This window comes from Diadema setosum, chromosome 15 (assembly GCF_964275005.1).
Source record: "Diadema setosum chromosome 15, eeDiaSeto1, whole genome shotgun sequence".
NCBI lineage: Eukaryota > Metazoa > Echinodermata > Echinoidea > Diadematoida > Diadematidae > Diadema > Diadema setosum.
In genome coordinates this window covers 36,165,949-36,193,945 of record NC_092699.1, presented here as the reverse complement: position 1 = coordinate 36,193,945, position 27,997 = coordinate 36,165,949, and the positions used below count along the sequence as shown (strand labels likewise).

The window sequence follows — 27,997 nt, the reverse complement described above, 5'->3', positions numbered from 1 at the left end:
TCCCACATCCTCCCTTGCTCGATTTCGTGAATAGGGTCCTACTACTTTTTATTTTGCTTACTCTTTTGATAGAAACAACAATTCAATATCTTAACCAAGTGTGCACTTACGGCGGAGCGTTTTCAAAAGTGTGGGGCCCACTTTCTTCAGCTGACAAGCAAAACAACAACAACAACAACAACAACAACAACAACAACAACAACAACAACAACAACAACAACAACAACAACAACAAAAAAAGGTCTTCAGTCTCTACCTATTTCTATTTAGTGCCCCTTACGTACTTCCGGGTTTCAAAAAAAAAAAAAAAGTGTGGGGGCCCAAAGTGATGACACCTATATGTATTCCTTTGTATGGTGCACAAAAGTGTGGGGGCCCGAGCCCCCACGGCCCCCACGGTTCCACCGGCCATGCACTCTCTCTGAATTTCAGGTCTGAAAAAGCAAAATCTCTCTCGTAGTAAAAGGCAGCATCATATCCTCCCTCCCACACCCCCCCTTTTTAGTTTTCCTGCATAATTCCTGAATGTGAATGTTTCTTGCTTTTTTGACGGAAACAACTCAAATCGAATCCATCTATATCACCAAAAGTGTGCATCAGGGATCAGACCTCTGAATTTCTAGTCTGAAAATGCAAAAATCTCTGTCTTCTTTACATTTCTTACTCTTTTGATAGAAACAATTGACTATCTTACCAAAGTGTGCGCTCCTGTATCTCGGGGATGATTGTTTTAATTGACTGAATGCAAGAAAATTAATGAATCCCAGAGAAGTACAAAAAAAAAAAGATCTACTACATATTTTGTTTTGATGTACAGAAATGAAAAACCATACCAATCTTCTTTATTCATTTCATTTCATTTCATTTTTGTACGTAGGGGGCCTACACATCACGCGCGTGTGTGTATCATGGACTTGTATTCGTACTGTTATGACTGTGATGACTATCGCCGATCATCACCCCCCCCCCCCCACACACACACACACACTCCTCGGATTTGTAGGTACGAAATGTATTCATGAAGGCACAAAATACCCATTCGCAGCAAGCTAGTGACCGAGAGTGGGAGGGGCAGAAGCATGGAGGTGGGAAATTGTATTCCTACCTCCCTGGGGAGAAGTCTTAACCTTTCATTTCGTTTCGTTTTGTTTTATTTTGTTCAAGCAGACTCTGCTCGCCTGCAAGGGGATTTCGTTCGAACCCCTCCCCCTCCCCTCGGGATCCCCTGCCCCCTCCCCATCAATCCTTGCCATAGTACTTGCACTCTCTCGCTCGTTGTACAAGTAGATGCTCGTTAGGTACCCTATGGCCTACCAAACACGACACACACTGACAAGCGACACACACACGTGTACTTTTTGTCGGCGGCGTTCGATCAGTCAGCACAGTTTATCGTTGCCAGCTGCACGTGGGACATATCACACGACGGAAGGGAGTTGAGTGTTTGAGATCAAAGTAAGTTGAGCAGTTACTGTTATGTATTTGAATGTGTCTTGTCTGTAGATCTGTCTCACCTGTTTTTCGCTCAGTTATTTGCCCTTTCAGTTGAAATATTGCATATATGCGAACGGCGCTGCATGCTGCACTGTTTACGTTGTCCAGAGAGGCCTCTGAACAGTCCCATATACTTACATCTGTGTCAGGGTCGAATAGACCATTCGAAAAACTATGTCCATGGCGGCAGCCCATGCTATATTTATAGCTATATGTAACCGTGTGTTTAGACGTACGCAGTGGAAAGCATCAGTTTGATTAACAAGATAGCATAGCGGTTTAACACTGCCACTGGCACTGTGCCACTGGTTATGAATGACTACACCAATGCACACAGAGAGAAATGTTTGCAGTGTTTGCACATCAATCAACATGCACGTCATTCACAGTCTCACACATAGGCCCTGCAATTATGATCCCTTACTTGTTGATCATACCTAGCAGTCAGCATTCTGCATTATATTCGCAGAGCAGAGGTGGGACTCTTTGTCTCCACTTTTTATTGAAAATGTGCTGTGCCTCTTGTGTCATTTTTATAGCTAATATATAGCCTGACCAGACCGCTGTGCTTCGCTGTGTTTAAACGTTGTAAACGATTATGACGGCAAAATCACATGAGACGTCTTTTATTTCGTTTGATTTTAACACTAACAGTAAGATGATTTTTACCACTCGCCTACATCGTATTTTGCTGATGGTTGAGTTGAATTTGGTGTTTTGTTGGTATCCAGATTTTATTGTTGAATTTTTCGGAGTAGATTGTGCGATGATCCACAAAATCAACGAACTACCACGAACACTTAACCGGAAGCACCGTGGTAACATTTTACGTACGCCCGTGCGTTTTGTGTGTTACGTAAAGCTTGTCGTCTGCTACGTACATGTATTTCCGTGCGTGCTGCTCTCATGATCTGACCTTTGCTGCGTCACTTTGCTCCAACTAGGTCACCTGACTAGGTCAATGAACTTTTCCGACTTGCTACGTTAGTATACGAGAGTGATTGCCATTCAAATAACACGCAGAAGATGAGGAGTGCACGAATACGGACGCTTACAGACCTGATTTTAATCACGGATTTCGGTGGGTTTTGGACGTAATTTTTTTTTTTAAATCGCATACCGATTATTGAATGAACATCATAGACTATGGGGATTCCTTATATTTTAGTTTTCTACAATAAATAAAGATATTCATGAAGGAAACGTACACCCACCGCTGAAAATGACAACGTCTACAAGAGGGTAGACGTGCAGCCGCTGTTGCTTCGCGACAGCGGCTGCGTGTAGTTATGGCTAATATAAATTTAAATGCATACATGTACAAATGTTTGTTTTGTTTTTTTTTCATGTAGACTGAGGAGTTATCTAGTTCTTCCACCATTACACAATCCAAAATTCAACCACCGACTACATGCAATACCTACAATGTTCTTTTGCTTGCGGTCAGATTTTGGTTTTGGAAGTCGAACCTTGGTGTGGGTTTTTTAGTCTTTATTATTATCATACAAACTCTGATTAAAGTCATGACTTCCTTCACAAGAGTTCAGTTTTGCTCCTGTTTTAACACTATAACAGATATTTTGTTTCAATTTTAATGCGTTAGTGTGTTCTACAGTGTGATTAAAGTCACAAGAAAACCTCCTTTACCTAGGATCCCATTGACCACTCCTTCCCATTTCTCTGCAGCTATGCATTTTGCTTGTATGCACAGTGAGAAAATGTGATGGAGTGTGTATACCCAATATATAGATGCATCGTGTTTATGTATTTGCAATGTATTTTTTTTTTGTGATTGTAATGCTACATTGTACATTATGTAATAGTGTCTAATTCTTGATGGACAGTGGCTGAGGAACACGCTAATTAATGCTCTTCATTTGCAGAGGGGGAGCAGCAGATTTTCTTTGAACAGTGCTGGAGCTTGAAGCTTGAGACATGGCAGACGAAGGCACAGCCCCCCACCGGACACACAGGGAGCGCCAGGCAGGTCGCAAGTTTGAGAAGAAGAAGGCGAGGACCAAGCCCCAGGATGAAAACTTGACCGCCAAGCAGCGTAACCCCCGGGCATTTGCCATTCAGTCCGTCAACAAGATGGCCAGAAAAGTGCGGAGGTACGTCAAGAAATGCAAGAATTCCAGTTTATTCTGTAATCTATCATTCTTGCAATGACTATGTTCTGAGGGTCTAAGGCCTTTAAAGATCCATTAAAAATTCCCTGATCACTACCAAAATTAAATCATCTGTTCTTTGTGACATTATCAAATTTCCCTGCGAGATTCATCCAAATCTGTCCACAACTTCTTGTGTTATTTTGCACACAGACAAACAAACAAACAAACAAACAGACCAACAAACAAACAAACCAACACTGATGAAAATATAACCTCCTTCCTTGGCAGAGGTAATGAATAGAGTTCGTGTAATCTCCCTAGTCCCTTTTGGGTCACCATGGCCATCCTGTTGGACTGAGGCACATTGCGACACCTAAGTTGAATGGCTAGCTTTACACGAGGTGTAGTTGGGATGAATTACTGAGTGCTGATGATAAAGTTGTGTAGCTTAGAGTAAGATTCACACAGAGTTAGCAGGGCATATAATTGATGCCTCATAGATGTGCACTGACACTGGTAAGGGAATGGCATCCATTGGGCTCAGCAAGTTGAAGAAGTAGACAGGTTGGATCTGTGGAATGCTGCAGAAACTAGATAATCATACAGTCAACCTTGCCTAAGTCAAATCTATTTGGACTGAAGAAATAGCTTCGGCCTAGAGAAAATTTGACTTATGAGGGATAAAAATCGATAGAATATAAAGAGAAGAGGACTTGAAAAAATCTTGACTTAGGTGATTATTCAACTTATGCAAGGTCGACTTAAGCAAGGTTTACTGTACTAAGATCATCATATTTTCCACTATAAATGTGCTCTCGCAAGCCTATTTCCAAAGCAATTTTCTTTCTCTATATTGGAGAATGCTTGTGACCTGCATGATTAAAGTCAGTGTGAGCATTTACTGTAAGAGTGAAGATGTACTTGATCTGTGCCCATCACAGAACTCTGGACATCAAGGAGAAGAAGCACCACATTCCAGTGGTAGACCGCACCCCTCTGGAGCCACCGCCCATTGTTGTGGCTGTCGTCGGTCCTCCAAAGGTCGGAAAGACCACCCTGATAAGGTGTCTGGTCAAGAACTTCACCCGCCAGAACTTGGGCACTATCAATGGCCCAGTCACCATTGTTTCTGGTAAGAAACCCTCTCAAATATTAATGCGTCATTATTAAGTATAATTCTGTTTACTATTTGTGTTGTTACTAAATTACTACTGGTGCTGCTGCTGCTGCTGCTACTATTACTAGACTGTAACTACTACTTCTACTACTACTACTACTATACTACTACTACTACTACTACTACTACTACACTGCTGCTGCTACTACTACTACTACTACTACTACTACTACTACTACTACTACTACTACTACTACTCCTACTACTACTACTACTACTACTACTACTACTACTACTACTACTACTACTGCTACTACTACTATTACTTTTTTGACTACTGCAATGTGTTAAATCTTTTATTTCATTGATTGGCATGTAGGAAAGGATCACCTACTGTGCATGCCACTGGAACAAATTAATTTCTTTTCTATGTGCTGATGTTATCAGAATGCTGTCCTCATCTCCCTCCTTGGTTTAGGCACTATGAGGATTGTTGTGATTGTAGAAAGCTTTCCTAATCTTACACTGTGATACACATCTCTGAACTCTTGTTCCCTTTTTTCCCGTCACAGGCAAAAAGAGGCGCCTGACTCTTATTGAGTGCAATAATGACATCAACAGCATGATCGATGTTGCCAAAGTTGCTGATCTGGTGAGTTACTGGTGCAGGGAATCATTTTATTTCTCAAATTTGTTAAAAAGTTTTGATCACTGGGAACATACTTTAAACAAAGTTCTTTACAGTCTTATGGAATAAACCTGCTACACACAAGAAATTTTGTGTGGCAATCATATAAAAGATGCATAGCAAATTGCGATATGAAAGCAGGAAAATTATTCCCTGCAGTACTGCTGTGGGTGTCTTATTGATTTGCATAGATGCACAATGCTAGTAGATTGAATAGAGTATGACTTGTTGCATTTTTGTATTTGAAAAGTGGCTAGTGTTCATTGCTTGTTTTAGAGCTCAGATTTGAGTGGACTGAAGCATATTTCAACCCTGATGACATTGATTGTGGCAAAAAAAAATTAAGTTTGACTAAAATATATATTTTTTTCCCTCTGGTCCAGGAGACGAATGTTGTCAGAAGTTTGCTTACAATGAATGCTCTTTCCTCAGTCCTTAAAATGATTCTCCCCTTGTTACGAAGCATGAGATGTAGGCAAGAGTAGAAGCAAGGGTGTGGTCTTTTTCATCTTTGAGAGACTAGAGATGGTTACAATAAGTGCAGATCTCATAGTGAGAACTTCAAAGTTTAATGGGATTATTTTGTGCCCCTGAGTGATGTAGTGCTAGAATTATGATCCTGTCACAGGGAACTTGGACCCTGATTTTGATAACAATGAATGTCACTTGTCAACTTTTCATCCTTGACAGGTATGCTGCCATTCAGCTCTCTATTCTCCCACAATTTTTTTTTCTTTTCTCCCACCGTGCTCATTTCATTCCAGGCACCGCTGTTGGTGGATGAAGTGAACGTGTGGCCTTTTTTTAATGTCAGAGAGACTTGGAGGTTGCAAAAAGCTGAGATATCATAGCGACAACTTAGCAGAGTTTCATTTCTGAGTGTTTTGTTCCTGACTCCTGGGCCCCGTTCCATAAAACTTGTTATCAGTGACAAGTTGTCATAGTTGTTATAAGCTACTGAAATCCTTGCATCTGATTGGCTAAGAGCAAATTTGTCATAGAAATGTGGCAGTTGTCACTGATAACAACTTTTAAGAAATGGGGCCCTGATGTAGTAGTAGGATTAGGATTCATTTGATAGTGAGATGCTCTGTGAACTGGGGCCCTGATTTAACAGTGTCATTTTTTCTGTTTGCCCCAATTCAACTGTATAATCATTCTCCCATTTTTTTTTCTCCCATTTCCCATTTCATCTTAGGCCCTGCTGCTGGTGGATGCCAGCTTCGGGTTTGAGATGGAGACCTTTGAGTTCCTGAACGTGGCCCAGGTGCACGGCTTCCCCCGCATCATGGGCGTCTTGACCCACCTGGACATGATGAAGGACAACAAGGCACTGAAGAAGACGAAGAAGAGACTCAAACACCGGTTCTGGACTGAGGTCTACCAGGTGGGCGGGTCACATCTATAACCTGTTCTTTGAGCAAAATAAAAACAATGTCAAATAGGACTGAATGACATTAACCCCTGTATGTGTTACGTTTGCACGCCCAACTCAGTCGACAGCGTGCCTAGTTTGCATATTCTGTTCAAACACACAAATTTGCCCAAACTGATTGATAAATCACGCAGCTTGATTTTATGTGGTAATTGACTAACAAACAGTGTTCCTTACTGGATTTGCGAGCAAATTCCACATTTCTGTCATTGTTTTGTACGCACAAGTCATACCTCTGCTGTATTGTAGCTTCTCATCATTAGAAAGAAACAAAAAATCTGAGATTTATCATACAATTCACATCAAACCAAAGCTTGGCATTTCTCAACAACTTTGCTTGTCACATGTCCAGGGTAACACAAATCTAGAAAAGTTAGATAGATTTGAAAAACACAATGAAAAGCCATGATTCTCACAGCAAAGATTCCTCTAAATTTGTATCACTGATTGACTTAGTGTCCTGAATTTCTCAAAAATTTTGCAATTTGCTCAAAATGACTGTACATCTGTTCATGCAGTGTTTAATGACACTGAAATGATAATTCACATTACATAATCATAGGCTGCATGATAGCCACCTTACTGTCCCTCTCAGGACCTTAAAGTATGTAATAAAGCAAAAAGACATCTCTCAAACTACAAGAGTCGTATTTCATATGGGAAGCCAGCAAAAGGAAATCCTACAAACTAACTCAAGAAAGATAATTATCATCTTATATACCTAGGGAGCCAAGCTGTTCTACTTGTCGGGAATGGTCCACGGTGACTACCAGAGGAGGGAAGTCCACAACCTGGGTCGCTTCATCTCCGTCATGAAGTTCAGACCCCTCGTCTGGAGGAACACACATCCCTACGTCATCGCTGATAGGTGAGCTGCCATTTGTGATCAGTCATTTGATTGCTCTTTATTCATATAACTGGGTTGACTCAAATCAACTGTACAAATGTATTTTCAGACAAGTGATGGATCAGAAAAATATGTTTAAAAGACATTGCAATTTAGGCATCATGATGTCGCATAAATGTCAGTGGACAGGACAGACACAATTTGTTTATCCACACTAGATGTCACTTGTATTGACACTAACAATAATTTGATGCCAATGGACTGTGTTTTAGGCATAATTTAGAACTTCAGTGTAGATTCATTGAAGACACAGCCCAAAGTGATTTGGAATAAACAAACGAGAAATGCTGAAACACAACCAGAAGTATTTGGAGAGGGAGAAAGCAAAAGTGGGAGAAAAAGAGCTGAGAGAAAAACAAATCAAAGTGGTGTCATGTTATATGTTCATAAAATATTAAAAGTAACTGATACAATTTCTTCCTTTCATGCTGTGCCCTTTCCTTGTCATGCAGAATGGAAGACCTGACCAGTCCTGAACTCATCAGACAGAATCCCAAATGTGACCGCAATGTCGCCCTCTATGGTTACATGCGAGGAATCCCACTCAGGCAGAATAGCTCCGTTCACATTCCAGGTAGGACTAGGGATACTGGATACTTGTTAGCAGTCAATAATGCCAATCACAAGTTTAACCACTTGATTTGATGTTGTTTCCAATGGATGATTGGAAAAGATAATTGAATGCTAATTTTTAAAAATAATTTGTGCAATAATTTTGTCTGTCTCTTTCTATCTTTCTGATGTTTTCAGATTCAATTCAATTCAATTCAATTCAATTCAATTCAAACTTTATTTTCACTTTTTCAACGTGCAAAAAAAAAGAGAGAAATCCTTGTAAAATGTATTCACTGGTACTCCAGTAGAAAATACAAGAACCTAACGTAAACTTTATTTTCATTGTTGTTCTGAAATTTGATATTTAGGAATATGAATTTGTTTTGAGATGAACAGAGAAATCACGCATGCACCAGCATCCCAACTACACAGGAGGTGTGTTTATACGTGTACGCATACGTCGTATACACATAATTTCAAACACACACACAACACACACACACGCACACACATATACCCAGATCATGCTCAGTGTAGGTGTACTATATAAAAGGTTTTCAGAACAAAGTTTTGATTACTGTCAAGTAAAGATTTTAACAAAATCCATGTCTTGTGAGAATTCTTCTACAAAAATTTTCTAATGTTTTCTCTTTTCATCATTAAAATTGCCTCCTTCATGTTTACAAGTCATTTGAAATGAAATGAAATGAAATGAAATTTATTCATATTCCACATGGTGGACATTATATGATAGAATATACAGGGTATAACACATAGTGGACATTATATCAAAACTATACAGAGTATGTTACATGTATATACAAAATATAGTGATATTCTTAGATAGAATAACACCATATACAAATGTGGAGGGGACTACTTAGAAGCACTGCTTGTTAAATGTAGTCCCCCTACAGATTATAGACAAAATGATATCAAAGATAAGGCTGAGTGAAATATAACAAAAACACCATAAGATTATATACACTATTTACAAGGGCACATGAACCGTACTATGTAAGTCATGTATATGTTACAAAGCACAAGTTTATGTATAAAGTGTTTACAGTGTACATTATACACAGTGTACCATTAGAATAATGAATGAAACAGAAGATAACCTGCCGAGTATACTTAATGAAGTACTTCTAGAAAACATTGATTTAAATACACATACGTTTAATTACCATAAAACTGTTTATTAATACTTATCAAGAAACACATTTTTGAGCTTATACTTAAAGCTATTCAAGCTCTGAGCTTGTTTTAGTGATTAGTGATTTCATTGTGATGTTACTTCTACTATGTCTGCTTTTTAATTTTCTTTTTTTTTTTAGGATGTGGTGATTTCGGATTGAAGGATGTTTCCTTTCTGCCCGACCCTTGCCCCCTGCCGAACAAAGAGAAGAAACGCTCCTTGAACGAGAAGGAGCGACTCATCTATGCGCCCATGTCCGGAGTCGGCGGAATCGTCTATGACAAAGATGTTGTCTACGTGGAGTTAGGCAGTCACAAGCCGCACAGTCAGAACGTTGAGGTACGATGTTGTCAATGGCTTTTGCATCTACTTATATGTGTTCATCATTTGTAACTGATGACTTTCTGTGGAATACATGAATGCTAGATGGTTGTAACATATTTAGCAATTTTTACTTTGCCATGTAAAGTAAAAATAATCTTGTTTTACCAGTATATTTCATTGTGTTTTTTATCAATCTTTGACTTGACTTACACAAGTTGAAATGTAGGATGATTTGTATTCTACATGCCTTCTCTTATTGTTTACTTGTTTGCTACTCTCAATAAAAAGTGTCCCTCATGTATGCTACACACGATCAGGTTCAAGTTCAAGTTTATTATATTTTTCTCCATATCTCAATATAATAATATGTAGGCACAATGGGAATGAAAATAAAGAATTATCAACATAAGCACTCAATAAAAAAAGGGGGTGCATTATAGTTCACGTAGATGGGGATTGCAGACATTGCTATCCAATTTGGTGATCAAAAATTGGAGGATGGAGACAGGGTTACCCCCTAAGTATTGAAGGTTGTATATTGTGGGGCCCACCACGTTTGTACCGCTACAATTTAGTGCTTATATGTGAGTCTGTTACCAACAAAAATGATACTACAGTCCGCTCCCTTTATAAGGAAGTCCTCAGGACTGGTAGTTTTCTTTTGTTATATTGAAATTTAGTTAGAACCACAAAAATAAAGAATAGAAAACATAGAGTGGACAATGTTGGGTCCTGAATGTTAATTTCACTGTAACTAGAATTTTGTTATAACCATGTTGGTTATAACGGGAGTGGACTGTGCATTTAGAGTTAATTAATACCAGTTTGATCATTTCTGGATACTATTTTTTTTTGTCTCACTGATGACAGGATGAGGATCAATCCACCAACGAGTTGGTCTCCAGTCTGATTGGAACCCAGAAGACTCTGGACACCAAGATGGCTGCCAGCAAGCTGGCACTCTTTGCCGACTCCAAGCCGGTATCCTCCGAAGAGGTCGCCATGGATACCAACTTAACCCTGCCAGAGAAGGAGCGCATCACCGCAGAGGACGGGAGGGTGAGGAGGAAAGCTGTTCTTGGAGGAGACGATGAGGGAGAGGATGATGAGGAGGAAGATGAAGATGAAGAGGAGGAGGAAGAAGAGGAGGAGGATGGTGACAGCTTTGAAAGCGATGATGAAGAGAATGAGGAGAAAGAAGAAGAAATTAAATTTAAGGTGAGCCATCAATTTGTAATTGAAATCAATCTCATGATAAGATGTAATTCCTAGTGTTACAGACTGCTCCCATAGTCTTCTACATGTATTTCTAGTTCCAGCATACTTACCAGTATTCAGAATAATATAAGATGCCCAGAGGATTTTTGTTTGTTGTTGTTGTTTTTTTGGTGCAGTTTATGGTCTTTTAAGACCTTAAGAGGGATCAAGCAGGAATTATACAGTGACTTGATTTCTGGAATTTACATACAACAAGAGTAAACAGCATATCCTTCTCTTTAGTTGGTGTTCTCTTTGAATGCAAAATGTACATGGAAAGAGATTGTAGCTCTTCTGGTGTAGCTCTAAAAAATGGACCTTAACTTACTGTTGCTGGATGTTTTCTCTTGTCTGCAAACATAACATTGTCTTGAAGGGGTGAGCTTATGAAGTCAAAAAGTTATCATCACATTGTAAGTCAGTTTTTGGTGTAAATGGATTGAAAGCAGTGCCAGATTTCATCAAGAATGAAATAAACCTCCAAACTTATGCAGTGATTTTGTTTGTATTTTACAGTGTGTCTTATTCATGTTTATTTTTGCGTGCATATCAGCGTCAGAAGATCTCCCTACACAGTACTGGAATGGAACAGAAAACTAAAAAGGCCAAAATGGTATGGTAGTCTTAATGACAAAATAATGTGAGATGAAAGATGGGTGTATAGTATTAGCTGGTGATTGAGAGCACTTATCTGTATCTCCCTTCTATCTCATAATCCCTGCCAACTTCTAATATTTGTACAAAGCAGTCATTGTCTTGAAATTGTGAGAATTACATGGTTCGAGATAGCAGATGGATGCAATGTTTACAGCAGTTGAAGAGAAAAATGTACGCTGTCAGATGAAATTTGGTTTTAAGATGCACATCTTGTGTTAATATGTGAATACAAACAGTTGGTTTGGCATAATCATAATTTGTCCACGTACATCTTGGTATACGGTACAATCAACTCTTGTTTAGTGATACGTACATATATTTTGCATCAATAACTTGTACTTTGAAACCTAATTTCAGCAGAAATGTACTTTGACTCATTTAACCGACATTTCCATTTTATGATACATATATAATGTATACTGTACAAATTCCACACATAGAAGTTGAATGTTATCACTGGTCTGAACCATATTTTGTCATTTTTCAATGTTGGAACATACATGTTAACTCTTTGTGTGCTTCGAGTGCCAAGTGGCACAGGAAACCCCATAGCATTATACACACTGTCTGTAGTCCCGTGCACTGAAGGGGTTAAAAATTTTATTTATTTTGTTTTGCAGGACGTTGAAGACCTTGCCTTTGCAGACAGTGATGATGAACTGGAAAGAGAGGATGTGATGCACACAAAGAAATTGAGAACTAATGCTTCAGCCACAAAGTCATCACTTCAGCATAGCAACAGGACAAAAGCCGGCAGCGATGGTGATGATGTTGAAGAAAGTGATGATGATGATGACGATGATGATGATGATGAAGAGGAGGAAGAGGAGGATGAGGAAGAAGAGGAGGAGGAACATGTAACCATTAGGAGAGGTAGTCGGGTGAAAATGAGCAGTGCTGAGGACCAGAGGACTAAAACTGCACCCTCAAAGACCATCCCCAAAGGAAACGATAGCCTCGCATTACCGAGAGACTCCAATCGTTTATCCGAAGAGATGGGAGACCAAAGAACTAAGAAAAGAAAGTCTGCGCAGATAAAGCAAAAGGAAGGTGACAGCACTCAGTTCTTGGAGAATGACTTTTCTGATGAGTCCAGTGACGATGATGATGAGGAGGTGGAGAAAAGAGACCAGAGCAAAGATGAGTTTGAAGAAAGAGAAGAAGACAGTGATGAGGAGGAGGACACAGAAGATGAGGAGGAGAAGGAGGAGGAAGAGGGAGATGATGATGAAGATGAGTCTGACACCAAAGAGGAAGATGAGGAAGGTGAATATATCACACTTATCTTTGTATAATTTTGACAGGAAAGTATCAACGCTTGTATTTTATCCCTTATATCCTTATATTTTTTATCCTTATAGAAAAAAAAAAGAAAAAAGTTTTCTCTCAAAGTCAAAATCAAAAGTTTTTAGGAAAGAGTGTGCATTGCATCTTAGCTGTAAGCTATTGCCAGTGTGATAGCTATATGTAGATTGCAACCAATAGTGATGGGGTGGAAAAAATGGTTCTCAGGGCATAAAGCTGGCATTGGCATGGGCATGGAAGAACAAACTATGCATACAATATTCCTGCCCTGTATCTACCTATCATGCAAGGCAAAATTGAGTGCAAAGCTGTGTAATGAGTTGACAGTGCAGGTGAAATTTCAAAACCTCACTCATACAAGGTAACTTTAAATTTAATGGCAGAATGTCAGCAGTTATAGTGCATAGACAAAATTTTCTAGGTTAGTTTTTGTAATAAGACACTGAACAATTTTGTAAGGTCAAGAGGTGTGACAAAGGAGAAGACTACACTCCAGATGCTCTATCCTGCTCAGTTCTGAAATTATTTGGTTCTCTTTATTAGTGGTTTGTTGTTGTGAGTATGGTCATAATTGTCATATTTTTGCTACTCTTTTTAATCTCTTGCAGAGTTTTTAGAAGCAGAGACAAAGAGTATAGATTTAAAAAACTGCCTTCTTTGATCTTACTTGTATTTTGTCATCAGGAGTATGGTGACAGATAGCATGTCTGGTTTGAAACATTTTGCTGATGGCTTCATGAGTGTTTGTTATCTTTCCCCTGTGTGTAGGTCACCTCAAGTGGAAAGAAAATCTCGCCCAGAAGGCTGCACAGGCTTTCCTGAGACAGCAGTCACAGACGCCCAACCTCCGTAGACTGGTGTATGGGAATGGTGAGTGCTTCCTAGCTACAAAAATGTGAAAGAAGAAAGAAAGGGGGCGGTGAGAGGGCATGAGGAGGAAGGGGCAAGCTAGTGACAATGTAGGTTGGTAGCATGTTTACTTTTGAATGGTAGAACTAGCTGGGCTTCTGTTGTGTTGTTATCTCTTTGGGTTAGCGGCTAACCCTCTGACCCTTCACAGTGGACATTGAATCAAGGTATGTGTACCTTGTTGCTAGACAGTCATAACTCCGCATTTGAAAGATCTCTCCTAAGGTGACATGATAATAATGCAACATCTCAACATTGCTATCTGATATCCCATTAAAGTCAGATAATAAAATCATTGATGTAAACTATCATAGCAGAATTGTTATCATGTGGTTTGAAAGCCTTTCATAGGAATATCAAGGAAAGCCTTCTATGAGGAGAGTACAGAAAATGAAAGTAAAAACTATATATGTAAATTATGAACCTTTTTCTCTGTAGTGGCGGAGGCAGCATCATCTGATGATGAAGAAGGAGAGGAACTGGGAGGACTGTTCTCTGTTACCAAGACAACCACAGACTCGCGGAAGAAGAAGCTGCGGAAAGGGATGAATGACCTGGACAGTTCAGCCTTCCCTGTAGAGGTGGTACAGGACTGGACTTCGCAGGAAGTGAGTGTTAGAAAAGAAATTCCTCTCTATGCTCCAGCTATGTGTCAAATAAAAAGAATATCTCTCCCCCCCCCCCCCCCAAAAAAAAAAAAAAAAAAATACTGGTAGACCAATGACAGTTTCAGCAAAATTTCACAATAGATAAGAAGATGGTAATATATCTAAAAATTATCTTTCCACTGTTGGTATTATCCATCACACTGACATGTAATTGAGATTAGGCAATGAAAACGTTCCTGGTAACTTGTGTTGGAATCTTTGTAAATTTCCTTGTTTAATATAAGAATTGCATCTATAAACTTCTGGTGTACTACTCACATTAAACTTTGGGGAATTTTAATTTTTTTTAGGGTAGTTGTAGTGATGTTTTTGTTGATAGCAAGTGTTTAAGACATAATCTATTGCATTGATGTGTATTTTGTTCATAAAGTTTGGACACTTCATAATGAATATACTTGAACTACTTTCTGGAAAACTAGTAAAATGGAATGTTTTCTTCCTTATCTTCGTTTGTTGCACAATCTTTGTTTAGATAAAGAATCTCATCGCAGACTGTTTTGTAACTGGAAAGTGGGAGGAAGGAGAAGACGCAAAGACCCTCCTTGATCAAGATGGTAAGGATGTCATTTGTAGAGGGCAGTATTTCATGAACTAGAACACTCATGATGACTTCTTTGTTTTTTTTTTTCGCCTGCAAAATGAGTCTACTGTATCTTTCAGAGATTTAATATGTAGAATTCCCTTGCTTAGATGCTGTTGGAAAACTGCTTTTCAACTCAAGAAGTTGCACTTGTGTCTAAAAAAACGAAGAAGATCAGAATTTGATTTTCCTTGATTAGAAAAAAAAAAATCTTGAAGTTGCAACAAAGCTCGTAGCCAACTTTTTATTAATGTGACTAATTCACATTGTATAAAAGTTCATTATTTAAGTAACAAGCATTGTCACTTTTCCATATATGTAGCAAATGTAAAAGCATGTTAATCTGAAGAGATTAGTGCACTTTTGTGTGTGCAAATGAAGAAAAGTTCCTCTTTGAAAGCGCTTGATCAGTCTTGTTTAGCGAACCATGTCAAGAGGCCTACAATGCGGTTGCCGTGTACATCTTGCAAATGGCATTTGTAAGATTCTTGGGAGAGTTTAATTTTTTTCATCTCAAAATTCTGAATTTGTAAACTTGAGCAGTGTTGATATGATTAAGAATTATGAATGTAAACTTTTCAAGAGACTGTCATTTTTTTGTTTTTCTGGGTATGCCAAATAATAAAATGTTAATGTAAAGTTAACATAAAATCCAGATCAAACTCCCACCTTGGTTTGATGGTGAAGTACAGAAATTAACCGTTCAGTTTTGCTCCACTGTCACAGATGAGCTCTACGGTGACTTTGAGGACCTGGAGACTGGTGAAGTCCACAAGGGGAATCCAACATCAACAGTCGATGACTTCGATGTCGACGAGAGCAGCGACGAGGAGAACAACGAGGACAACGAAGTCGTTGAAGAGAAGAAGAAGGCCAAGCGAGACATGACCTTGGCCGAGAAACGAGCCGAGAAGAAGCGCAAACTGAAGGAGCTCTTTGACGCCGACTATGACAACAAAGGCGGCGAGACGTACTTTGACGAACTGAAGGAGGAGATGAATCAGCAGGCACAGGTGAGAAATTTTTCTTTCTTTTTTGCTAGGTGCTGGTGCCTGCAGAATGGTTTTGATAGTCATTTAAAGACAGTAGAAAATTTGTAAGATAATGTTCCATGATTTTGTCTTGCCCATATATCTGGGGTCTTGTAAAGAAGCCAAGCAAGGAAAAACAAAAACAGAAAACAAAAAAAATCTGCATATGACATGAAGCTTAATTCTCCATCAGGGGTAAAAGTGAAGTGAGAGAGAGGATGGTCTGTCAAAGCTCCTCCTGTTCCTAACAGATTTTGAAACATTTGCTACCTGGAAATTTATCAATCAAAACTTGATCATGAAGGAATCTCCTCTTGTAAAATTTGATTTAAGTGCATGTGATTGAAATTTCCATGCGCCGATTCCTATGGATGGTGTAAGAGTGAAGATGGGATCATTAAAGAGACATTGTATAAACCGAATTGAACATTTTGTATCTTGTCTATCTCTCTTTCTCTTTTCTTTTCACTTTACTGTCTTCGCTTTCTTCCTCTTACCAAATATCTGTGAGAATTAAATGGAAAGTTCCCTCCCCCAACTAATAAGATTTTTCTCTCTGATTTCACCAGTTAAACCGGAGTGAATTTGCTGACATGGACGACGAAATTCGCACACAGTACGAGGGCTTCAGGGCGGGCATGTATGTTAGGGTGGAGGTGAGTTACAAAAAAAGAGAACTTAAAGAAATATGAAATTAATTATAGAAAAGATAGATTGATGGTAAGGGAAAGTGCACTAAAATGAGAATGATCGACTTTAACAGGAGTCATTTAAAGGAGTGAAATGGGTCAGTAATATTTAAGGAAAACTGGGCAAATGGTTTAAAATGTAAAATAATGAGGCAATGAGCACACTCTAACAATGTCATAGCTGCACAGCTATGGGGTCATGTATGCACTTTGAATATGTCACTAACTGAAGACATATTGCGAGATGAAACCCATCTACTGTCAGATTTAGGAGATTGCTTGCTTCTCAATTCCTCTAGATCAAGTTAGTCATCTAATTATGGGAGTCAAACGATGCTGCAATCTTGCAAAAAATGAAAGAGTGTCCCATTCTTACTTTGACGTAAAAGAACTTTGAAACCCATGTTGAGCCTTTGATTCTTCCATCTTGCCCAGTTCATTAGCTAAAATATAGAATGTTAACAACATAAGTTAAACTTACCTTCATGTGCAATGTGTGAGAGTATTTTCAGAGATGTACAGATGCTTTGTATGAATTATTATTTGACAGAGGTGTACTCTTATTTTCCCTTTACATAGATTTCCAGCATGCCCTGTGAATTTGTGACAAACTTTGACCCGACATATCCCATCATCCTCGGCGGTCTGCTGAACAGCGAGGAGGCAGTGGGCTACGTTCAGGTGAGATGATCAGATGGTCCTCCACTTGATCCTGTCATCATCTCTGGTATCTGTGCTCTGTAGGATTTCCGTAATACTTTGTGGAAGTAGGAGAGATTGCATTAGTGTATTCCCAAGAGTCCTAGAGACATGGACTTCACAGTTGTATTACATCAAGGTACTATTTATACCACAAAAATATGAATAATCACATTTGAGCCTTTTTTGATGAAATGTTTTTCTTGTCAAATATTTCTTGAGAATTGTGAGTTTCATCATCTATATAATTATAACAATGTTATTATCTTTCTCTTTTTCCTTAGTCGCTGCTCTCTTATGACTCTGCTTCTTATGTTAACCTGTTGAGGACGAGTCTCGAGTATACTTGGGCAAGCATCTATGGGAAATGTGTGTTGTAGCAAAAACAAACTATCCTCAACAGGTTAATGACTTTTTTCTATTGGTGTTTCTTTTTGTCTGTCGGTCTGACTGTCTGTTTCTCTGTTCATCTGCATGTGTCTGTTTCTGCCCCCCTCAGATGCGAGTGAAGAAGCACCGGTGGTACTCCAGAATCCTAAAGACGAGGGACCCCCTCATCTTCTCGGTGGGGTGGCGCCGCTTCCAGACGATCCCCCTCTACTCCATCCAGGACCACAACGGGCGGAACCGGCTCCTGAAGTATACCCCGGAGCACATGCACTGCCAGGCCATCATTTGGGGTTAGTGGAGCAGGAAGGGGGCTGGGTAAAGGGTGTGGTCATTGGGGGGGGGGGGGGGGGGGGGGGGATGTTGGGTGGGATGCGTGTAGGACAGGGGCAGCGTGCACATCTTATGACAGAAGTTGGGATGAATTAAAATTAATTCACATCTGCCAGATCTGCTTGATTGAAATGGAACACGGCAAATTTTAACAAATAAAATGAAGTTGGAATAAATCAACGTGAATACACTTGAATCTGCAAATCTTCTCACCTTTGATTGAAACAGCACAGAATCAATCAAAGGAAATGTGATGGCAAGTACGTCAATAAAGACACATGTTGTGATGTTTTATTGCGACCATGAGACAGCCATATTGATCAGATGGTCATGACTTCAATTTTCACCAAAATTTTCAGATGCCGTGGAAGTCAAATGGTCAAAATACGTACATGTGTTTTTATGATTTGTGGGCTAATCTTACAGTTAAAATGTACCTTGAGTTTAGCTTATGCACTCTTAAGAGTTCTAATGCAGAAATATAAATGATGTGGCAGTGGTAATTTTTATAAGTTGGGGAAGGGGAAGAAGGTTTTGGGCTGTATTGCCATTGCTATGATATGATTCAACAGATTGTCATTTTGTCATATGAATTATATGATATACCTTTACAGAGCTCATATCGTAGATATTTTTTCTCTTTCTCTTTAAGTTTAGCAATATATGAAGAAGTAATATTCATAATTTTTTATGGTTTGACAACAAATAAGGCCGAGTTGTAATCAGTTTGATGATCATTTTCCAGGTCCAATCACACCACAAGGGACTGGCGTGTTGGCTGTACAGTCTGTTTCTGGGAGAATGGTAAGAAAACTGAATCTTATAAAATTTTGCCTTTTGGCGCATTTAAACAAATCGGCAGTAAGCAATGCCTCCTCATTGTTTTTTTGTCAACAAATTAGTGTGCAATGTATTTTTGGAGTTGTGTTCCAAAAGATCAGTCAGGCGTTATCCATACAAAAAGGAGAGGAGGACAGTTATCATCTTCTTACTACCTTTATAACACATATTTTGAAACCAAACATCTTCTCTGACTTTTAACCCACTGAAGATGAACTGATTTTGCTACAACACCCACTTCCAAAGACACTTACCCAAGTTGTACATGGATATTTGGGACTGGTCTTCAATGGATTAATGACTTTGATGAGAGTTGATGACAAATCAGTGTATGACTACAATCATGTGATCAATGATACTGTTGACCCTTGAATTTACATTCTTTTTGCACCTCAGAAATGATATACAGGGAAAGAAAGTAATGTGAAAGGTGATAATTTTGCATTATAGATATTTTTTTTTGTGAATGACGAGGTCATGGACATTTTTTAGTGAGATGTTGTTTTCGCAATATCACACTAATGCTATCGGTCACTCTGCAGCTTTCGTGTACATGGCTATAATTTCATGTGTTGTTAGATTCATGGCCCAACAGTGATTCACACAATTCACGAAAATGAAACCCTCGCGAAAATACTGCAGCTTTTACAGAAGCACTCGGTAAGACCGTTCAAAGTGAAATATTTCATTGATCTCCCCTGTAGCCTGGATTCAGAATTGCAGCCACGGGAGTGATCTTGGATCTAGACAAGTCCATCAGTATTGTCAAGAAACTCAAGCTGACAGGCACGCCATTAAAGATCCACAAGAACACTGCTTTCATTCAGGTGAGTTATGGAACTGTGAAAGATTTTAAGAGGTGGTACACTTTATATTGCAGCAAAGTCAGGTCAATATAATTGACAACCTTTTCCTTGATTTACTCTGTAATTACATGAGAAAAGCAACAACCAAGGATGAAATGTTAGTATGATATTTCATTAAGAAAATCCATGCCATTGTATGTTGCCATGATTACAGTAACCATAGTAGCAGTCCAGTGCTCATATTTGCCATGGTTATTGAAGTTATTGTAGTTCTGAAGTGTTTTGTACAAAGGGTATACAGCTTTGACAATTATCTGGAATAAAATTCAGCATGATTCTCCTGCGAAATTGATGTTTGCATCCCACACTGAAGTATGACCAAAGGCTAAAATTCTTTACTGTCATTATTTTGTGAATGTCACTTTTAAACAGTTGTGAAATTAAAGTCATCTATCATTCACTTCTGTTATGTCTTATCCTTTAACTACTTGAATATGAAGTGTAATCATAGTTCATATTAGTTTTGTGTCTTATGTTGTTTGCAGTTATCCAATGACTTGAGGACGAAATTGCTAGAATCATTGCTTACAATAGGGCCATTTACATTGTTTTCAATAGAGGATTTGCCTGACAGGGAGTATTTTGTTATTACATGGGTCACTCTTTGTAGGGAATGTTCAACTCAGCTCTCGAGGTGGTGAAATTTGAAGGTGCGTCCATTCGGACGGTCAGCGGGATCCGCGGCCAGATCAAGAAGCCCCTCAAGTCACCGCCGGGTGCCTTCAGGGCCACATTTGAAGACAAGATTCTCAAAAGTGGTGAGGTTCTCAAGAACAAATTTTCGCTGACGGCATTCTGAAGTACAGTTACAGAATTGTTTGTCATGGAAGAAGAGTAGTATGTTTGAAATCATTTCTTTGTTTGCAGGTTTGTGCAGTATGTTGCTTCTTTTTTCAGTACAACAGATTATCTGCAGTATGATGACAAATCCCGTGAAAATGTATACCATCTATACTGTTTATAAAATCTGCTTCTGCACTTTGCATGAAAATTGTGCTTCTATGACATTTTTGCTCCTATGAAATATTTGCACGCCAAGCCAAATATAAAGTCTACCCACAAGCATAACCCTGAACCTAATCCTAATCCTCACATCAAACTAAATCTAAAACCCTACGACAACTTTAACCCTAACTCTAAGTCCTCCTTGGAGAAAATAAGACAGGAGCAACTGTGGCAGTGACAAATTGTGTCACCTGAAATTGTAGATCCCATATATGGGGTAACTGCAGCATAGTGGAAAAGACTCCCAACTTAGAATTGGAAGTCCTAAGTTCAAATTCTGTCAAGTTCCCACATCCTTGGACAAGATCTTTTCACCCACCATGTCCCCCTCTAACCAGGTGTTTAAATACATACCTGGCAACGCTAGGATAGTAATAATGGTAGGGCCCTCTGGTAGAGCAGCATCAACACTGAAAAGGATACCTTTGTTCTTCCTATTTGGTACAGTTCATCGTGGCGTATTGACCCACTGGGGATGAGTCCCAAGTATGCTCGGGCAGGGGTCTATGAGAAATGCGTGTTGCAGCAAAATCAGTCCGTCTGCAATGCGTTGATGTACAATTGTTGCCTGCATAAAGACAACCATAATAGTATTATCATCATTCTTTTATTCCAGGGTTAATGTGTAATTTCCATGGTTGTTTTCTTGTTTCAAACTTCTCCCATCCCACCTTTGCAGATATCATCTTTGTCCGCACGTGGTACCAAGTGGCAGTGCCAAAGTTCTACAATCCGGTCACCACCTTGCTCCTGCCACCAGAAGAGAAGGGCCAGTGGGCTGGCATGCGTACCGTGGGGCAGCTCAGGCACGACGCCAACCTTCCAGTGCCCCGGCAGAAGGACTCAGAATACAAGGTAAGATGGAGTAGGGGGGTGTTGATAAAAGTATGCCTTCATGTGTGATGATTTGGTTTACAGTTTCTTAAATTTTGCATCTCTGCAAACATCAAGAATTTCATTTTTTTGTGCCAGGAAATGTTGCTGGAGGCATTATTTATTTTTATTTTATTTTTTTGTGAGAATGCATAATGGAAATATTTCATTTGTGTAAATCAGTTGAATTTATAAGAATTTTGAATCCAAACTAATTAGAAGGCTCTAATCAGAAATACAATCAAAGCAGAGGAAAAGTGAAATAAAGAAAACCAGTATCATGTTTGTGCTGCACCGCCCAAGCATTTGAAAACAGACTCAACGATTACACTCAGTAATTATATATGGGGGAGTTCAGGTAAGTTTCAGAACGCTAAGGCAGATCAACTGATCAATCCCACAATATCAATATTAAAGAAGAAAGATAGTAATAATGTTTAGGCAGGGAGCTAATATTGAATGTTTCCCCTCACGAGGATAGTATCAGTGACTCTGAGTGGTCCTTTCTGCCTAATTCTACCTATAGTATATAGAAAATGTAAATATGTTTTTGCTAGCGGTCTTGTCCTTCGTAGTACGCCGGTAGTACGCTCTGCACACATGAATGAGGTGATCTTATGCAGTCACACACAACACACGAAGGTCAAGTGTGATCACACTTTCAGTGTTGACTTCTGCATATTTGGTAACTAGGAGTTACTGTGCAACAGGCACAGGAAGAGCATTACCGGTATATTGCATCTAATTTACCTTTTTTTATCATCACTAAAACATTGTCATTTCAGAATAGAAATGCATTCTCAGAGCTCATAACTTCATATTTCTTTTCCCGACATAAAATAATTGCTGAGAAAATCTACAAAAGTTTTTCATGCATGACCAAACAGAGCTCACACTGTGCACCTGCACAGCAATGTCAACACATTGTTACAGAAATTGAATAGTGCCACCACTGTTTTAGTTTTTACAGTTATATGTGATAGGGAGAATTATTCTGTTTTGGATGTTATGTGTTCTTCATCCAGACGATTGAGAGGAAGACGAGGCACTTCAATCGGCTGGTGGTCCCCAAGGGACTGCAGAAAGAGCTACCCTTCAAGGAGAGATGTAAGCAGGTGGGACTCAAGAGGACCGTCAGGAGGGGTAAACAGGGCAAGACTTCGATACGAGGAGCGCGGGCCGTGATCAGGGAGCCCCATGAACGGAAGGTCAGTACAGAGCTACGACAGGGGGATGTTTGTCGAGTGCAGAGGTGTAGTAAAGCACCCCAGTGATAAAGTGAAGCTAAGGATAGCAATCTTTGTGATCCATTTTTGCTTCATTCCCTTTTGCAGACCTCCCAACCATTCTAAATTTGAATGAAAGAATCTAGATTTTAACTGTTCCAAGCTCTTTTTTCAGTAGGATTTTAATATTTTTCTTGATAATTTGACTACACACTCCTATGGAAACTACTCTTTCTTTCCCGGTTTTGAGCCAAATCATCCCTATTTTTCAGTCAGAAAGATTAGGATTTCTGCTTTTGCTCAATTATTCCCTATTCAATTTTTTGAAAAACTTCAGTAAATAATCATGTCTCAATATCAAAATGAGTCAATATATCAAGTTTTAATCATGCAGCAGCACTATTTTGTAGTAGACAGGGCCTCAGTCTATTTACATGATATTCTGCCTTCAAATCCTAGCCTATGCATTCAGCCCTCTACAAGATTTTTTTTTTCCCACCATGTCTTGTTTGAACTAGGTATGAATATGGAGGTCCTTGGCAAAACTCAGATCAGACATAGCAGAGCTGTTTTGGTAGAGAAATGTTGATACTGAAGAGGATACTGTAAAAGTGAAAATTTTCATGCTGTGGAAATTTTTGTGCATTTTGTGCAAGCAGAAACTAGCATGAAAATTTGTAGAAGCACAGAAATATTTCTATTTGTCACAGTATTGTATATTTAATACCACTGAGTAATGTCTTGAATTCGTGGAATTATATACACAAAAAATTTGTGTTCCTCAAGTCTACTACACGTAATTACTTGTGCAAAAGTATAACAGTACCTGTCTTTATAATGAAACCATTTTGATTTTGCCTATTATCAGTACACAAGTCATTTTAGACAACATTTTTGTACAAACACTTGTACCTAGGTTTCGGGATTGCTCCTTAGTTGAGTCCATTTTAGATAGCTAGTATAGATAATTCCTTTTTTCCCCTAAATACCACAGATGAAAGAAGTGAGAAGATGTGTATAGTAAGAAAAAAGTGTGTGGAGTAATATTGATCATCCAGATCTTCAGGGTTCTCATGCTTCCCACCACTCTTGTTCCCTTCTCATAGGTTGTGGAGCTGATGAATCAACTGGGCACACTGTACAAGGAAAAACAGAGAAGGGAACGACAGGCTATGGTGTCCAGAGTGGAAGTGCATAGGAAAAAGGTGTGTTGGACTTTTTCACTATTTTTCTTGAAGTTTGTGTGGGTCTCTTTTTCTTTGTCAATGGATATAGTGTCAATGAAGCGGTCAAAGAGCTTGTGTGTTGTGCATGGAAATGAAGAGTTTGATTGCAATATGAGTTAATTCCATTCTTGGTTATTTGGGATATTTACAATCAAAGCTGTTAAAAAAACATATAAGAAAGATGTGGAATACTTGTAATCATAACTTCTAGAATGTTCCATGTCATGGAACAAGTGAGGTGTCACTGGATAAGATTTATTTTGCTTTAGCTGATGATGGACTCACTTTAAAATGTTTAAAAATGTCAGCAAATATGTTCATGGGAGCATACACTCATCAGTAACACTCGCCTTCATTTGAGATTCTTTGCCTGTGTGTGTACATACAAGAGAGATCAGCGATTAAACTGTGTACGATGTGTCACAGGGATTCTCGATTGTATCCGAGTAGGGTCAGCCGTCCCACTCCATGGTATCCCCATGCTACCGAGTCCTTAAAGGGGAAATCCAGTTCAAATATAAGTTAGTCTGATAACAAGAGTAAAATCTTACGAGTTCTACGGTAAAAATTTGACTGAAATCGGATGAAAAATAAGGAAGTTATGACATTCTGCAAAACAGTTCTTGTACAGTGGATATGAATATGCAAATGAGTGAGCTAACCATGACATAACCTCACAGTTTTCCATTGATCCTGTACAAGAAATGACACAAAATCAATGTTTCTGTCATTGAAATCTGAAACATGACATTATTCCTGGTTGAATAATTTCAGAATAGTGAACAATTGGATATACCAGGATTTGAGCCTCAGGCATAATTACATTCAAATGAACAACTGGAAATTTCAAAATTTTATGTGCAAACTCCATGGCAAATTGTGAAGATATAACATGCTCACTTTGCCATTTGCATATTCATATTCACCATTCAAAAACTGTTTCCTGAAAAATTAGCGAATCTTCAAAATGTCATAACTTCCTTATTTTTCACCCGATTTTGATCAAACTTTTACCGTTGAACTCGTAATAATTTACTCTTTCTTATCAGACTAACTTACGTTTGGACTGGATTTACCCTTTAAGTGCTATGAGCAGAAGCTGTGACTATTATTTCTATTCACTCATCTTACAGATGTCTGTCATGGAAGCCCAGAGGCAAGAAAGGCAGAAGAAGGCGAAGCAAGAAGTCTACAAACTCATGGGTCAGATGCAGAAGAAAAAGAGTAAATGAAACCATGTATAAAAATCTATCCCATGATTGTGCCTTTAAAAATGCTGTCTCTGCTTGCATTGAATGAGCAACCTACAGGAGACAGAGATGTTTGACAGTGCCTCAACCCCCAACAAGAGATGTTTGCATCTAAGTTGAGAACAGAGAATTTCAAACATTCTTTTGTGTGTTTTTTGTCTGATGTCAGTGGATGTCCCTGACATTCTATTTACTCATGGAGTTTGCTTTAACTGTGGACTTTGCATGTTTGTTATTCCAGCGCATGACAAGGGTTAAGGATGTGTTGTAAATCACAATTCAATACAAGTATTCTATGTAAAGTTATCTTAGAGAAATCAACATACATGACAGATGTATGGGTTCAGAGTTTGGCTCCAAAATAAAGCTAGACTATGCTTGTGGAAAAAGAACAGCACATAGTCTTTAACTTATGGTTGCAATAGATATGCATTTGCCAAGGTACATTACAAATTGATCCGACAACAATTCCATCGTATGAATATGACATTCTCTTCAGCTACGCCTTCGTAAAAGTTATGGCTTCAAGGTGATTGCAGGAGTTGAAGCTACCTGGTAAATGAAAGAAGTTATAGAACACTTTAAAAGAAAATCTGCATGAGTGTGCTCTGACGAATTTCAAATCAGATTTTCTCATAATTGCTTGTCTACATTTGACTTTTTTTCTTATACTCTGTGGCCCGAATTCATGAAGGTGGTGCAAAAGAAACCATGGTTTAAACCATGGACAAAAACCATGGAGCGCCAAGTGTCGCACGGAATATTTCTTTACGAAATTGGTCATTTCGTCGACAAAATGATCGTTTTGTTAACGAAATTATCATTTCGTGGACGAAATGTTCATTTAGTTACAAAATGTTGTCATTTCGTTAAAAAATAATCATTTCATCGACGAAATGACTGATTTCTTAACGAAATATTCCATGCGACACTTGGCGCTCCATGGTTTTTGTCCATGGTTTAAACCATGGTTTCATTTGTACCACCTTCGTGAATTCGGGCCTATAAGTTTATATTTTATCAATTTTATTTGTCATTTTCGTCTGTTTTGTATTGCGTTTCATGTTTCATCTTTTTTTTATTTTGTTTTCTTTTTTGCTCAACGAAGGAGAAGAACTTTGATAATTATGAATACAAAACTAACGAAAACTTCTGAAATCAGAAAGATGACGTGTTAGACTTTCATTGTGAAAGATCAGGTTTAACTCTTTGAGTATAAACATATAAACCTACATATGACACTCTGATTGACAAGTGCATTGTCATGTAATGGTTCCATTGTCAGAAAACAAAGTAAAACAAAGTGGTCGTAATAAAAGTTTGCACCCACCTTTTACTAGGACCACTTTGCTTTTGGATATCTCAGCCATTTCAAAACCTACTTTCATAAAAAAACAGCAACTTTTAATTCCTCTCAGAATTGTATGCTTTTTCATTTTTAATAAGTAGTGTCTCATAGTCTTACAGAAAAGTTAAGAACCTAAAGCCCCATCTCAACCAAAGCTATACCATCCCTTTAATACTGTAAGCCATCCAGAGTGCCATTTGTGGATCTACCCAAGGGAAGGATTCAGTCCTGTGCAGACGTGATTGCAAACGACCCAGACTCAGGAAGCTTCTTTAGGAGGCCATAAATCATGTGAAGTTAGCAACCCAAATATGAAAAGTCATGTCTGGAGAGAAATTATAAAGGTTAGAAAATGATTTACAAGATTAATCTGTTGAAGACTAGTCTTGAGTATACTCGGGCAAGTCTCTACGGGACAATGTGTTACAGCAATGTCAGCTCTTCCTCAAATGGTGAGAGACCTGATTGGCCTGTTCTATGAATGGTAATTATGATATGATATAGACATAATAATTTTTCCATACATTTGCAGTAATGCCTCTTTCATTTTACATTCAGTATCCAACTGCATGAATATGTATGTTCTGAGTCAGACAAAACAAAAAGAAGAAGAGTTAAGGTACTGAATGAGAAGACAGTATCTCAGATGCCTGACTTTTTAAACATTGTCTAATGTATATTACACAATAGGGATGTACTGTGGTATAGTGGATAAGACCCCTTTCAAATGAAGGTCCCGAGTTCAAATCCCACCACATGCTAAACACTCCCCTGGACGAGATGTTTTAACCTATAAATGATGTTTCTTGGCCCTGATGTAATTAATATTGGTAATGTAACAGTGCTAGGGTAATGATAATGGCAGGACCCTCTGGAAGATTAATTCATTTTGTTGTTGTTATTTATTGTTATTGTTATTATTATTATTATTATTATTATTATTATTATTATTATTAGTATTATTATTATTATTATTATTGTTATTATTATCATTATCATTACATGAAAAATGATGACAA

At 38.5% G+C, this 27,997-nt stretch overlaps 1 protein-coding gene across 1 annotated transcript; it reads left to right on the top strand.

Moving 5' to 3' along the window:
* Nucleotides 1-1,390: 1,390 nt before the first annotated feature.
* LOC140238751 (ribosome biogenesis protein BMS1 homolog) lies at nt 1,391-26,325 on the top strand. Its single transcript, XM_072318646.1, has 25 exons — nt 1,391-1,455; nt 3,378-3,605; nt 4,547-4,737; nt 5,295-5,374; nt 6,609-6,797; nt 7,571-7,713; nt 8,205-8,326; nt 9,645-9,844; nt 10,700-11,062; nt 12,364-12,600; nt 12,784-12,793; nt 13,817-13,918; nt 14,396-14,565; nt 15,098-15,179; nt 15,932-16,218; nt 16,806-16,892; nt 17,505-17,606; nt 18,124-18,304; nt 19,090-19,148; nt 19,889-20,011; nt 20,661-20,808; nt 21,735-21,910; nt 22,954-23,136; nt 24,261-24,359; nt 25,514-26,325. The coding sequence occupies exons 2-25, from the start codon at nt 3,430-3,432 to the stop codon at nt 25,610-25,612; spliced, it is 3,609 nt and encodes a 1,202-aa protein (XP_072174747.1). The 5' UTR covers nt 1,391-1,455; nt 3,378-3,429; the 3' UTR covers nt 25,613-26,325.
* The last annotated feature ends 1,672 nt before the right edge of the window (nt 26,326-27,997 follow it).